This window comes from Nycticebus coucang, chromosome 10 (genome assembly GCF_027406575.1).
Source record: "Nycticebus coucang isolate mNycCou1 chromosome 10, mNycCou1.pri, whole genome shotgun sequence".
NCBI lineage: Eukaryota > Metazoa > Chordata > Mammalia > Primates > Lorisidae > Nycticebus > Nycticebus coucang.
In genome coordinates this window covers 59,656,146-59,672,038 of record NC_069789.1, presented here as the reverse complement: position 1 = coordinate 59,672,038, position 15,893 = coordinate 59,656,146, and the positions used below count along the sequence as shown (strand labels likewise).

General features: G+C 40.1%; 1 protein-coding gene across 2 annotated transcripts in view; it reads right to left on the bottom strand.

The window, feature by feature from the left end:
- KDM5B (lysine demethylase 5B) overlaps window positions 1-15,893 on the bottom strand; it is a 90,717-nt gene that overhangs the window by 23,468 nt on the left and 51,356 nt on the right. For both annotated transcript variants that reach the window (XM_053604141.1, XM_053604142.1), the window contains exons 9-16: window positions 13,509-13,628; window positions 11,369-11,527; window positions 9,149-9,330; window positions 6,290-6,452; window positions 2,928-3,047; window positions 1,825-2,019; window positions 522-703; window positions 249-373 (exon numbers count right to left, since the gene is read on the bottom strand). In XM_053604141.1, the coding sequence (XP_053460116.1) occupies window positions 249-373; window positions 522-703; window positions 1,825-2,019; window positions 2,928-3,047; window positions 6,290-6,452; window positions 9,149-9,330; window positions 11,369-11,527; window positions 13,509-13,628 (1,246 nt within the window). The remainder of the gene's footprint in view (window positions 1-248; window positions 374-521; window positions 704-1,824; window positions 2,020-2,927; window positions 3,048-6,289; window positions 6,453-9,148; window positions 9,331-11,368; window positions 11,528-13,508; window positions 13,629-15,893) is intronic.

Below are 15,893 nucleotides of genomic sequence, written 5' to 3'. Positions count from 1 at the left end.
GACAAAGAGATAGACAGGTTTCCTAACAATATGGTTATTGTTAAATAAACTACGACCCATATTTCACATATCAAGACTTCACTTTTACCTTCTCTGCAAAAGATCTATATAAACCTGGCTACACAGAGGCACTAAGCAAGGATAAGGGAAGGTTATTTCGGGTAATGTTTTGTTGATGACTTTAAGTTGGCTACATCAATCAGCCCCAACTTGCCAATCACTAATCACTCATTTCCTACACCACGTACTTTTCTTCTTGTTGATCTTTGCCTCCAAAGCTTCATTCACAGTCAAAGCCCATTCATTGTAAGACTCTGCTCGAAGCTTCAATGCATTCATCATAGGGTAGAGATCATCCAGAGTGTATCTATACCTGAAAACAGAATACCAGAATTAGCTCTGCAGCACTGGAGAAAAATAGATGTTTTATACTTAACATTTCAGCCCTGGAACTGGGACGTCACTACGCTTTTAGTAATGATTTGGTGCTTTCATAGTGAAGAATCATTTTCCTAACTTACCGCAATTTATATTTATAAGGAGGACAGGAACACAATTCTTTTACATGATGCAGGCAAACAAGTAGGCCAGGTTTGCAAGAACAGGAGATGGCAGACATGAAGCATGTGGTTTTGCATTTTATACACTGACGTTCGTCATCTGGCAACAGCTCAAAATCCATTCTTTCCGAATCAATTACTCCCTAGAATAAAGCATACTTTAGAGACCTCCAAAGGCTAATACTATAATTTACCATCCTAAGACAAACATGCAGTAATAGTTGAGTTTAAAAAAAAAAAAAAAAAAACACAAAAACCTTGTATATGAAACCAGCACATTGTACCCCTTGATTGCACTAATGTACACAGCTATGATTTAACAATAAAAATAAATTAATTAATTAAGAAAAAACAAACCTGAAGGCAGGTGCAGTGGCTCACGCCTATAATTCCAGTACTGGGGAGGCCAAGGTGGGTGGACTGCCTGAACTCACAGATTAGAGACCACCCTTAGCCAGAGTGAGACCCTGTCTCTAAAAATAGCCGGGCATTGTGGCAGGCGCCTGTAGTCCCAGCTACTTTGGAGGCTACGACAAGAGAACTGCTTAAGCCCAGGAGTTTGAGGTTGTTGTGAGCTGAGACGCCACAGCACTCTATTGAGGGTAACCAAGTAAGACTCTGTCTCAAAAAAACACCAAACTGCTATCATCTTTTTTCCTCATCTGGAACCAGGTACAAATCTACCTTTGCGAATGCCATTCCTAATTAATTCAGTTTATGAACAATTAGGCTTCTTTATTGTACTCTTTTATCCTTTATTTTAAACTTTTGACTGTTTGATATTTGGCAATTACATGAACAAGGATGAGAGTTAAAAAAAAAATACTAATAAATGGAATTTTGTTTTAATCTAGAAATTATCATGAAAAAGGACATAATGGCTTGGCGCCCATAGCTCAAGTGAGTAGGGGACCAGCCACATGGACTGAGGCTGGAGGGTTGGAGTGCAGCCTGGGCCTGCTAAACAACGACAACTGCAACCAAAAAAATAGCCGGGCATTGTGGCAGGTACCTGTAGTCCCAGCTACTTGGGAGGCTGAAGCATGAGAATCATTTCAGCCCAAGAATTTGAGATTGTTGTGAGCTGTGACACCACGGCACTCTACCAAGGGCGACATAGTGAAAGACTATCTCAAAAAAAAAAAAAAAAAACATAAAGGAAATAAAAGATAAAAAGAAAATCTTTTTAAAATCATATTAAAGTGCATAAGAACTTTACTAAGTAATACCCAATGGCATGCATTTGGATTTTCAGAAAACTTACCAATTTACGGACAGTTTCCCTTAAAACTTTCTCATCCTCAATCATAATGGCCATGTCTTTCTGAACAGTTGAAGCCACTACAACATCTAGCACATCAGCCTTAGAAGCCATCTTGCAAATCATTTCATCATGAGAAAACACACAATAACGATGAAGCAAGCGATAATGCTCCACACACTGTCGGCCTAATGGTAGCTGTGTCAAAAGACAGAAGGAAATATATTAACATGCATCTTTCTTCTATTTCCAAAGACCTCTGACCTATATTATCAAGTTACCAAATATCACGCTCTGAATCATAACATATATCATTTACCAACCTTAAAACCAGACTCTAAGATTCCTAGAGTAGGTCCTAGGTTTCATTTATCTTTGCATCTCAAAGATGAGATGTTAGGTATCTTAATCAAAAATGTTTTAAAAAACTAATGTCTGCAACAATGTGGAATCTAATTGGAAATATGAATTTACACATTTCCTAAAACAACTGTGCTGAACTGGTATGGTTAGCCTACTTTGGGGACTAATACTCCAAAAGTACATAATGGAAAATAAGTACAGACACAGCCAAGTACTAGTCAGAAAAGTACTGTTACAAAATTATAATTCATTAGATTTACCATCACATATACTTCATCTAGATAATTCTTTTTAGTAAATGAAAAGTATCAATGCTAATAAACTCAACTTTACAACTAACTGAAACCATACATGTCATTAAGTTGCTGTGTTATGGATAATTTAAGCTAGTGTGGTACAAAGTATAGCCTTCAGGGCAGAATTACTTGCTACTAGCTTGCAAAAAGATACTGAGTTTCAGCCAAAATGTAAACAAACATACTGGATCTTGCTACGAAAGAGAACAATGGCAGCTGAACTAAGCAGTGTGCTTAATACATGCTTGGTTTACAAAATGGTACAAGCACCGTATCTTAATGTGGACTGGTAAACTTACAGACTTGTCAGATGAGCAGCAATGGGTTGAAGCAATTATTTACATGACACTTCTTAAGGTATTACACACTTTACAGACATACTTAAAGCATTTGTTTTCCCTCAGGAAAAACAAATTTGAAAAGGCTCACTAAATCATAACTACATACCCAATCAACAGTGCAGAAGTTAACAGCCTCAGCAAAATTAAAACCTTGGTTAAAACCACTGTGGTAGGCTCTTGGAAATGTAATCACAAACTCCCCAGCACACTGATTAGTTCGGTAAACCTAGAGACAGAAATTGGAGACTTTGAGATTCTTAAGTGATAACATTCTCACTAAAGACAATGTGGACACAGATTATTAGATGACTGCCCACAAAAAGCAGTTTTTTATTAGAGTGGTAGACTATCACGTGGAAATACTACTTTCTGCCACAAGATGGAGCAGTACCCCAGACTACCAAACTTGATTAGTCTCAACAAAAAGCATGGCTTATTATTACAAAAATTTGGCCACAGTGAGGTTTAAAACACATCTTCCTAAACATAGCTACAATTAAGAATATCCTAATTTCTGGAAATAGAATTTCTTTAATTTGTGGTAGAAGATCCTATTTCCAGGATTTCCTAACATACAGACAGCTCTTCCTAATGTGGACCTAAAACTTAACCTCCCATCATTCCCTACCTATCTCCAACCTCACCTCCAAGCACCTATATTGTTCTAGGCACACATATTTCTATACTGCACTTATGGTGGAGGCCTTTTTAAGCCTGATCTATATCTTATCAGTAGTTCGCAATGTAAGGTTCCCAGAACAGTAGCAGCATCAACCACTAGGAACTTATTGAAAATGTAAATTCTCAAGATTAACCCAGACCAGGAGAATCAGAAACTCTGAGGGTGGGCCAGCCATCTGTATGGTAATATGAACTTCATGGTTCTCATACAGGAACACCATCCCTTCTACCTGAACAACTTCCTCCCTCCTCTACTCTTTGTGAAATATACTCAATGATTTAGCCGACTTCCAGCACCTACTTTAGATGTCATCTCATGTATGAGCCCTTTCTGATTCTCAACAGACTTAACAGACTGGGCTCCTACTTGACACCACTGTCAAACCATACAACCATTCTGTTATCTATATAAATATTATTTTTTACTTTAAATTCTGAGTCCCTAAATGTATAAGGAGTTCATTCATCTATCTCTGTAAGTCTAGAATCTAGCCCCAGATGGTTTGCTCAGTTAAAGAACCAAGGCTAGGTATCACTTAGATAAAGCTATTATTAACAAATTGGAAAGACCAATCAACATAAGAAAAAAATCAGTAAGGAAAATACCAACAATGAGGAGATGACAGTATTCTCCTACTAACCAGTCAGTATTTTCTTAAGTTATGGTCCATGCATAATTTATGAATCCTCAAAAAGAAATAATCCTTTCTGTTTGTTCTCACTAGCCCGTGAACACAAAAGCATAAAATTTAGGTCACAGCAAAAACAAAAATTCACTTTAACACTGTAAATGTACCATGTGCATTTTATTTAGCTAAGATGGACTCTTCAACTTCATACATTTTAATGTGGCCTCCCGAAATATCATCAGAATATTTTCCAAAAGGAAGCCAGTACAGTCATGCACCACATAATGACATTTTTACTGTTGCACCATATTTTTACTGTATGTTTCCTATGTTTAAATGCATTTAAATACATTTTGTATACATTGTGTTACAATTACCTATTATACAGGCTACAAACAATAATAAATTATACCATATAGCCTATGTGAATAGTAGACTATACTATGTAGTTTGTTGGGGGGCAGGGTGAGGGTTGGGTTTTTTCTTTTTTTGAAACAGAGTCTTGCTCTGTCGTCCTCTAAGGTTGAGAGCTATGGTATCATCATAGCTCACGGCAACCTCAAACTCTTGGGCTCAAGCCATCCTCTTGCTTCTGCCTCCCAAGTAGCTGTAGCTACAGGTGACCACCACAACACTCCAATAATTTTTTTCATTTCTTTTTCTTTTTTTTTGCAGTTTCTGGCCGGGGCTAGGTTTGAACCCACCACCTCCAGCATACGGGGCCGGTGCCTTACTCCTTTTAGCCACAGGCGCCGCCATAACTTTTCTATTTTTAATAGAGACAAAGGGGTGCTCTTGCTCAGGCTGATCTCCAGCAATCTGCTGGTCTTGGTCTCCCAGAGTGCTAGGATTACACGCATAAGCCACCATGCCCAGCCTATACCATGTAGGTTTTTGTAAATACACTCTATGGTACCTACACAATGATGAAATCAAATCCCCTAATTATGCATTTCTCAGACTTGTAGCCCAATTGTTATGTGACCCATGACAAAGAAGTTTCACTTAGTATTGCAACCTCTGAGAAAATACCACCAACAGCACCTTTCAGTCTAGACTGGGAAACCCTATGATCTAAACTCAAGACCTTGAAATAAATTTTTACTTAAAATCAGCTTAATTAGAGTTAGAAGTCTGGGCGGCACCTGTGGCTCAGTCGGTAAGGCGCCGGCCCCATATACCGAGGGTGACGGGTTCAAACCCAGCCCTGGCCAAACTGCAACCAAAAAATAGCCGGGCGTTGTGGCGGGCGCCTGTAGTCCCATCTGCTCAGGAGGCTGAGGCAAGAGAATCACTTAAGCCCAGGAGTTGGAGGTTGCTGTGAGCTGTGTGAGGCCACAGCACTCTACCTAGGGCCACAAAGTGAGACTCTGTCTCTACAAAAAAAAAAAACAAAACAAACAAACAAAAAAAAACACAATTAGAGTTAGAAGTCTAATATAACTAAGATCTACCAAACATTGTCATTTGAGTTCATCATTCAAAATGAAGATCATGGGCCAGGCACAGTGGCTCACACCTATAATTTTAACACTCTGGGGGTTCAAGGCAGGAGGATCGCTTGAGCTCAGGAGTTAAGAGACCAGCTCAAGCAAAGCAAGACCCCTATCTCTACTAATAGAAAAATTAACTGGTGTGGTGGCAGGAGCGTTTAGTCCCAGCTACTCAGGAGGCTGAGGCAGGAGGAATGCTTGAACATAGGAGTTTCAGGATGCTGTGAGCTATGCTGATGCTGTATCACTCTAGCCCCAGTGACGGAGCAAGATTCTGTCTCAAAAAAAAAAAAAAAGAAAGAAAGAAAGAAAAAGAAATTATAGTTTAGAAAGCATTTGTGATGATGGATACACAACCTGTGAATATACTAAAACCAACAAATTGTACGTGGAAAAATAAGTAAAGCGTTACACTCACTATTTGCAAAGCATGTCTGTTTAGTGATCTAATTATTGGCTGCAACAAATTAGAGTTTTTATGGTATCTGAGGATCAAGTGCCACTGGCTTAATGCTATGAAAGTACCAAATTGCACCAAACAGCTGTTTGTGCTATTAAGTTATGCTATAGAAAATAACCAAATCATTTCATTAAAAAGTGAATACTGGGAAAAGAGAAGTGGTGAATTTAAGCCTGAGTGGCAGACGGATTAACTCAGAACATACAGGCACTTCGTGAGTCATCAGGGTATTGGGGTTCATGATGGTCACAAGCTGATGAAGGAGATCTGGCTGGGACACAAAGAGCTCTGGAGCTAGTTTCTTCATAACATTTTCTAGCTGCTCAGCAGCATAGCCTGGGACTCCATACCAGGTTTTTGGCTCACCCCTGGAAGTAAGATTATAAAAATAAATCAATCTGCAACACCAACACAAACTGGTTAACCAGTTCATACTTTTCAGACTTTGCTAAGACTAAGCTATAAAGGAATGTTCAAATCAAAGAAGTATCATTAGAAACGTGATCGGAACATATGTAATGCATTTTCCCCCTTCAAGTATAAACATGAGACTTTCCGTCTGAAGTCCCTCTCCCCTGGCCCATTTTTATCTGACTCTTTAGAAAATGCAAACATAGAATTTCTAAGAATAGGGCGGCTCCTATGGCTCAGTCGGTAAGGTGCCGGCCCCATATACCGAGGGGGTTCAAACCCGGCCCCAGCTGAACTGCAACCAAAAAATAGCCGGGCGCTGTGGCAGGCGTCTGTAGTCCCAGCTACTTGGGAGGCTGAGGCAAGAGAATCGCTTAAGCCCAGGAGTTGGAGGTTGCTGTGAGCTGTATGATGCCATGGCACTCTACCAAGGGCCATAAAGTGAAACTCTGTCTCTCCAAAAAAAAAAAAAAAAGAATTTCTAAGAATATAAAGAATCACATTAATCACAGAATATAAGGTTATCACAATTTCCTAGAACAGTAGTTCTCTAACTTCCTAATGCTGTGACCCCTTTAATACAGTTCCTCATGTTGTGGTGACCCCCAACCATGAAATTATTTTCATTGCTACTTCGTAACTGTAATTTTGCTACTGTTATGAACCATAATGTAAATTATCTGACATGCAGGATGATTTTTTTTTCTTGTTGCAGTTTTGCCGGGGCCAGGTTCAAACCCGCCACCCTCGGTATATGGGGCCAGCGCCCTACTCACTGAGCCACAAGCACCACCCATGCACGATGGTCTTAAGCGACCCCTGTGAAAGGGTTGTTTGACCCCCAAAGGGGTCATGACCCACAGGTTGAGAACCACTGTCCTAGGGTAACTGGCAAGAGATGGTTAACTCTCCATCTTCCTTTCCCCTTGCTCATTCTGGCAGATGAAGTTAAATCAAACACTAACAAGGCAATTAGCATTTATAAAGAGCTCTTGTTCTTCAAAGCATTTTAAATTGTCAACTAATTAATCTGTAACATCCCTATGAGGTATGGTAAATATAATCTTCATTTTACAGCTGGGAGCAATTGCTTAGGGAAGCAGCACTGATGCTATACATATATATGCGCCAATTCCCTCTTTCTTGTGGTACATCTTTAAATTCTTTCTGTGGAGATTTGAGTGAGTTATAGATCTTGAAATATTTTTGTACTTAGTAGCAAGAGAAATAGAAGGAAAAAAAAACACATGTGAAGAAATGTCTTTGAAGAGCTTAAAAATAGTAAAGAAGTCCAAATATCCTAACCACATCCCTTCTGCACCCCCATCCCCCCACGGATGAGGCTTGCTCTATTATGCATAGTGATCCCAGAACTCAGCGTAACAAAAAGAGGTGGTAGACACAAAGACCTAGAGACGCCACTGCTTTTGTTACTTATCCTCTACTCTTTTCCCAAAGGAGTATCTGAGCCACCTCTGCACCAAATGTTATTTTCCTTTTATTAATTTCCCATGAAGCTTATTGGAAAAGTATGGTAGGGAGATGGGAATAGTCAATTTCTTAAAACAAAACAGGATACAAGAACTCCTCCATAAACAACAGGAGCTCAGGGCTCTATTAATACCCCTTCTAGCCCTGCAGTCACACCACATGTTATTTCAATCTAGACTCTGCTGGAAGTGTGATTTCTGAGACACATCTGCTTCTGTTACGTTTGGAGAAGGGAAGACACCTGAACTCAGCCCTCAGGTTTCCCTCCAGGTAAATGATGCCCCCTGGCTTTCTTGGGGAATAGGGTGGGCCAAGCTGGTACACACTCAACGTATAGGTCCCCATGGATCCTCCTCTCTCCTCCTCCTTTGGTGACAACTCAGTCTGTGAATCCATGGGAAGCACATAGAGTCCTTATGCCCCCAAATGAGTCATGAGGCTTTATAAAATCACATAAAAACAAGTCCTGGTGGAACCATCGTTGTACCAATACCATGGCCAATACCCATTAATGTAGGTAACTGAGGATTGGTAGTAATAATAGCACAGGAATATTCACACATGCCCTTACTTAAGGACTGGAGATAGAAGAGCTCTTACTTCTGTACTTGACAATATGGGCTAAGAGCTATGGGAGGGCACCGGGAGAGGCAGGGGCTGATCCACAACCTGAAGGCCTACTGAGCCTCCACATGAAGGGTTTCCCCTGGGTCCCAACATTTGGATATAAGGGGAAAAACAGAAAAAGAATGCTTTGACCCAGGAGCCCATCTCCAAATTGCCAAAGAAAATTAAAATTTGGAGGTTAGGGCCAGAGCACATGTACACACTATGAAAAACTCAGTAAAAGCAAAGCTCAGTGCTTTTTAACCTTTCTATGAGTAAAGATTTCTTTGAGATAAAATCTACCCTCTCCTCCAGGAAAATGTTACACTAGCAAAACTGTGTGTGTGCAATTTCAGGGAATTCATAGACACTCCAGGAATCTTTAAGAACCACTGTCTTAACTTGTTGGGATGCCTCTTCTAACAGCAATAAAAAATCTAAAGGAAAAAAAGTAGCTCATTACTCTGAAGACAAGGTTAACACATATCTGAGCTGAAAAGTAAAGTTTTCCTACCCAGCTTGTATATGTTCATAAATTTTATTTGGAACTTCTCACCAGTGTAGGTAGTTAATTGAATAGCTCCAGTGGTCTTCGATATGCCAACAGAATGAAGAAAAACACATTCCCACATACAACCAAGGAAGTTTCATGCCACATATATCAGCTGTAATGTGAGCAAGGACAGACTGCTCCATCACTGGCATATTGTTCAAATTCCAGCCACTATCAAGATACTCCTAAAAAAAAGACAAAAGAGATGAAGTTTTAGCTATATCATGCTAACATTTTAGAAATCTGTTTCAAATGGCTAGCTAAAAAGAGACTCCTTCAAAATAAAATGAGAGGAAGTAAAAGAAGATGGGTCACTAAGTTGATTCCTAGGATGCCCAGAGATTAGTTCTGCCCAGTTTTTAGCTCTGTACAAATGGATTAATACAGTTCTGCCTATTCTTTTCTTGTGCCGAGGAACATAAGCTGTATGTATTCACTTACATAAAGTTCAAAAACAGGGAAACTAAAAACAAACAAACAAACAAAAAAAATAGGGAAACTAATACATGGTATTACGAGTTAGGACAGTGATTATCCTGCGGGGATAGTGGTTATTCTGAAAAAGAAAAAGTAGTGAAGTACAGGGAGTAAAAGGGGAGCTTCTGGGGTGCTACTGGGAATGTTTTATTTCTCGTAGTGCTGGTTAAGTGAATATGTTTGGTTTGCAAAAATTCATCATCTGTGCGAATAAGATTACGTGCTTTTCTGTGCTTACGTTAGATTTCAAAACGTTTATACACACACAAAATCTTACTTTCATACCAGGATGTAAACAGAAATCTTCCTAAGAGTTTGCTAGTTTAGGAAATAATAAATTGATAAACATTAAAGTTCCAAGAAAAACAGATCTTGTCCCAATCCTTCAGGTTTATCTTTGAACTCTAAAACTTTGAAGCCAAGGTTATAGAATACAAAGGGTGGTTAAGTAATTTTCCCATAGCGCCACAATGTAGTCGCTTAGGACTAGAATTTTTCTATAGGCGTTTTCTACTTTTCTTGGTATCATTAAAAATTGGCAGGGCACCAGGGCTCTTACCTATAATCTTAGCACTCCGGGAGGCTAAGATAGGAGGATACCTTAAGCTCAAGAGTTCAAGACTAGCCTTAGCAAAGGGAGCCCTGTCTCCACTAAAAACTAGAAAAATTATATAGCTAAACTCACATACTAAAGAAAAGAAAAAAAGATTAAAAAAAATAATAATAATAGAAAATTTAGCCAGGTGTGTGGTGGGCACCTTTAGCCCCAGCTACTCAGGAAGGTTAAGGCAGGAGGATCACTTGAGCTCAGGAGTTCTTTTTTTCTTCTTTTTTGAAACAGAGTCTCAAGCTGTCACCCTGGGTAGAGTGCCGTGGCATCACAGCTCACAGCAACCTCCAAACCCTGGGCTCAAGCGATTCTCCTGCCTCCAACTCCCAAGTAGCTGGGACTATAGCCACCCGTCACAACGTCCGGCTACTTTTTAGTTGCAGCCGTCATTGTTGTTTGGCAGGCCTGGGCTAGATTCAAACCCGCCAGCTCAGGTGTATGTGGCTGGCGCCTTAGCCGCTTGAGCCACAGGTACCGAGCCGAGCTCAGGAGTTTGAGGTTGCTGTGAGCTAGGCTGAGCCATGACACTCTAGCCTGGGTGACAGAGCAACACTCTGTCTCATAAAAAAGGGGGGAAAAAAAAAGAATTCATTAAAAATCTGATAATTAATGCCAGGCAAGGTGCTCACACCTGTAGTCCTAGCACTCTGGGAAGCCAAGGTGGGCAGATCGCCTGAGCTCAGAAATTAAAGACCAGTCTGAGCAAGAGCAAGACCCCTTCTCTACTAAAACCAGAAATAATTCTAGCCAGGCATTATGGTGGGCACTTGTAGTCTTACCTACTCAGGAGACTAAGGCAAGAGGACTTATTGAGCCCAAGAGTTTGAGGTTGCTGTGAACTATGACACCATGGCACCTTACCTAGAGCAACAGAGTGAGACCCTTGTCTCTACGAAAAAAGTTCTAAAAAATCTGGTACTTGAAGATTTGAATAAAGTAATCATAAATTACTTCAAGCCACTCAAACAGAATTTCAAGAAATAACTCCAATTCCAAGCCACTTATGAAGGCTTTTTTTTAAATAGTAAAGCTGCTATTAATCCAGTATTATACCCTTTACATCAATATTTGCTTAACTAAAGCTTTATATGTAGAGCTCGTCCTCAAACTAAAAGTGCCTTACAGCTTGAGCCTACCTCTTCCTCAGGTGAAAGCTTGATTTTTCCATCTCGGACAGGAAAGCCACTGCCAAATTCCTTTGAGGCAATATCAGCTCCGTATTCTACCGTGACATCCTCTTCAATAGTGCTTACTAGTCTCCAAAATTCTTTCTCAACCAGTTCTGTGGGAACCATCTGGGAATACAATGAAGAACAGAAAAAATGAGTTTCCACACAAACCGGGACCAATCTGACTAGATAACTTGAGTGATGGGAAATCACAGACTAATATTCTAAGAAAAAATTAGGTCCATAATGTTCAGTAATTGATCCCAGAAAATTCAAGAAACCTCTACTTTCTGATAGGAATTTTGTAAGAATCCTAATTAAGAATTCATGTTCTTTTATCACCAACCTGGCATAATCAAAAAAGGGAGGCAAGAAAAGTAAAACGTTAATATTTAGGAATCAGGTGTTTTTTTGTTTCAAAATGTGTTATAAACTGTAACGATAGTTAATTATGCTTGAATGTGTACGATATAATTCACATATGTATAGTAATAATGGTTTATTATAGGGCAGCACCCATGGCTCAGTGGGCAGGGCACCGGCCCCATATACCGAGGGTGGTGGGTTCAAACCCGACCCCGGCCAAACTACAACAACAACAAAAAAATGCCCAGGTTGGGCGGCACCTGTGGCTCAGTCGGTAAGGCGCCGGCCCCATATACCGAGGGTGACGGGTTCAAACCCGGCCCCGGCCAAACTGCAACAACAAAAAAAATAGCTGGGCGTTGTGGCTGGCGCCTGTAGTCCCAGCTGCTTGGGAGGCTGAGGCAAGAGAATTGCTTAAGCCCAGGAGTTGGAGGTTGCTGTGAGCTATGTGATGCCACGGCACTCTACCCAGGGCCATAAAGTGAAACTCTCTCTACAAAAAAAAAAAAAAAAAAAAAAAGCCCAGGCGTTGTGGTAGGCGTCTGTAGTCCCAGCTACTCAGGAGGCTGAGGCAAGAGAATCACCTAAGCCCAAGAGCTGGAGGTTGCTGTAAGCTGTGATGCCACAGAACTCTGAGGGTGACAAAGTGAGACTGTCTCTTAAAAAATAAAAATAAAATAATGGTTTATTATGTTTGAACAATGCTTTATACTTTTAGAGATGTTTTCAAATACATTATCTGAGTCCATCCTTTCATTCTTTTCACTAGACTTGACTCAGAGTAATGTAGGTAGGCAACCAAGATGAAAAAGACAGGGTAGGCTTGGCATCTGTGGCTCAAGCAGCTAAGGCGCCAGCCACATACACATGAGCTGGTGGGTTCAAATCCAGCCTGGGCTCGCCAAACAACGATGGCTGCAGCCGGGCGTTGTGGCGGGTGCCTGTAGCCCCAGCTACTTGTTAAGGAAAAGCAAGAGAATCGCTTGAGCCCAGGAGCTGTGAGCTGTGATGCCAAGGCACTTTACCCAGGGGAACAGCTTGAAGCTCTGTCTCAAAAATAAATAAATAAAGACAGTGTATAGTACATGACAAAGAGAGGAATTACTTTGCAGCAGTACACCCTACAATTAAGAGTCTCCAAAGTGTCAAAGATGTGTTGTAAATTTGGTAAGTCCAGAGGCAGAAAACCTGAATGTCTATCCCCATCTTTTAATATTTCATCAAAATAAAGTCTACCATAAACAGAAGAGATAATTTATATTATATATTGTTATACAATCATAACTTATATTAGAAACTTCAGGATAAAGGGTCTTTTTCCCTTTTTTCTATCCTCTGTAGGTCAAGAAAAGGGAAAAAGACCCTTATCCTGAAGTTTCTAAGTTATGATTATATAACAATATATAATATAAATGTATTCTTAATGCATAGCACACACCAGTCACTGAAGAAATCTTTAAAGTTTTCCTTAAATTATATGTGTTGGGCTAAACGGAATGCTGGTTATTTTCTTTATTGGTAATATTACTGTAAAATTTGTATAGGAGAGGTATGTTTAGAGAAATCCTTTAAAAAAAAAAAAAAGTAGAACGCATTTGAAAGTAGTGTAGAACTTTAATACCACTAAACAAAGTTAAGGTTTCATCCTGTATGATAACGACTACCAGAGTGAGGTCTCAACTCAAATATGTCCTCCAAAAATTATTAAAATCCTGAATGAAAGCAGTATATATGTACATACATGAACTGGCATGTTGAAGTAATCAGATTTGAACGCATCTGCCATTTCCCCAAAAGTACGGAGGGTATAGTCCCTGGCTGCTTGTTCAAAGCCAAATGCTTCTTGTGGCTTACTACATTCCTGAAAATAAAAGACAATTATGTTCTAGGTGACATTTGAAAATGCCAAGCATATTTGGTCAAACAGGCTGAGAAAAAGGTTTTAATTTATTTATTTTACTTTTATGCAAGTATACATTAGAAAAATCCGTCTGCCTGAGAAATGGAGTTATTCTACTGAACAAATGAAATAAATGTTATTTGCTAATGAGCGAAGAAAGTATCTATTTGTTAAAGCCTTTTAAATTTTATTATTCAAAAAAACTCCATTTTCTTATTTAGCTTTCTGGCCCTGTGCTTATGCCTTCAACACTTTCAGAACAATTTTTGCTCCTTGATAAAGAAAGCAGGCTTGATCCTGTCACGAACACATTTATCACACATGGTACCACCATAAGCCCTACTGACATTTTTATTTGTTTTTTTTTGTTTGTTTTGTTTTAGACAACCTCGTAAGAACTTTAGGACTCATAGCATGAACACCTCAAGGTCTACCTAGCACATACCACATGTAGATTCTGGTGCTTTCCCAACCTTCTTGTTACACAGGTAAATAATTCTATTACCAAAGGTTTGGGACAGACTAGTCAGAGGCTATATTGTAGCAAACCCTACCACAGTATGTCAAATACTGGACCATTCTGCCTCTAGACAGCGTCCCCAGACAAGCAGATATGTCTATTTTTACAACCACCACTTGGAGTACTTTAAATACAGCAGAACCTCCATAGTTGATTACTTCCACACACTGATCGCTTCCTTAAGTTGACCCAATTTTCACAGACTAGACACACACCACATGTATGTATCAGTACAGTAGGCCTCGTTCTGTATGTTGATCAGTTTTGTACAGTCCCTTGGATGGTCAACATAAAGAGGTTCTACTGTATTTTTTTTTGTTGTTGTTGAGACAGGGTCCCACCCTATGCCCCCGAGCAGAGTGCAGTGGGCGTGGTAGCTCACCACAACCTCAGACTCAGGCTGCGGGCACCCCGCTGCCTCAGCCTCCAGAAGCCACTGGGATTACAGGGACTCGCCACGGCGCCCGGCTGGGTTTTTCCATTTTTTTCACCAGTCGGGGTCTCACTGTCGCTCAGGCGAGTCTCGAACTCCTGAGCTCAAGCGATTCTCCCTCCTCAGCCTTCCACAGTGCTGGGATTACAGGCGTGAGCCACCGCGCCCGGCTGTATTTTTTTTTCAATTGAGACAGAGTTTCACATTGCCACTCTCAATAGAGTACTGTGGCATCATAGCTAACAGCAACCTCAAACTCTTGGGCTCAAGCAATTCTCTTGCCTCAGCCTTCCTAGTAGCTGGGACTTCAGGCTTCTGCCACAATGCGCGGCTATCTTTGTTTGTTTAGCAGGCCCAGGCCAGGTTTGAACCCACCAGCCCAGGAGCATGTGGCCAGCGCCCTAACTACTGAGCAACGAGTGCCCAGTTCTACTGTATTTTTAAAGAGGTAGCCTAACAAAATTTGACTTTCTTTTTTTTTTTTATTGTTGGGGATTCATTGAGGGTACAATAAGCCAGGTTACACGGATTGCAATTGTTAGGTAAAGTCCCTCTTGCAATCATGTAAAATTTGACTTTCTTTAGGATCAAATAATGTTTTCCATAAAGCAAATGGGAGGAATAATATCCTCCTGTAAGTTGAAACTATAAAAACCACATATAATCGATCAAAATAGATATAAATCACTGGATGGAAGCAAAATGTTTCTCAGACCAGCAATATATAATAATCTAATAACGCCATCAAAAACAAAACAGTGAGAGAGGTTGAAAGGGGCAATATAAGCTGCCCTAGATCTTGGTGAGCCAGTGGATTTAAATATTCCTGATCTATTTATAAGGTCATCCCTATTATGAGGTATTACATACTTAATTCATCTAACACCTATAGCTGGTGCCTTATCCCATGCCCAAAAACCTTCCCTTAATGAGGAAACCTTTACAGGGCTACATGGGAATGCCTTTACATCCAAGCTGTACTTAAAATAAATTTCCTTAGCTCAGGGGCTAAGGTGCCAGCCACATATAGTGGGGCTGGCGGGTTCAAACAAGGCCCAGGACTGCCAAACAACAATGTTAACTACAACAACAACAAAAATATCTGGGCCTTGTGCTGTGCACCTGTTGTCCTAGCTACTTGGGAGGCTGAGACAAGAGAATCACTTAAGCCCAAGAGTTTAAGATTGCTGTGAGCTGTGACACAACGGCATTCTACCCAGGCGACATAGTGAGACTCTGTCTCAAAAAATAAATAAATTTCCTTGATATTACC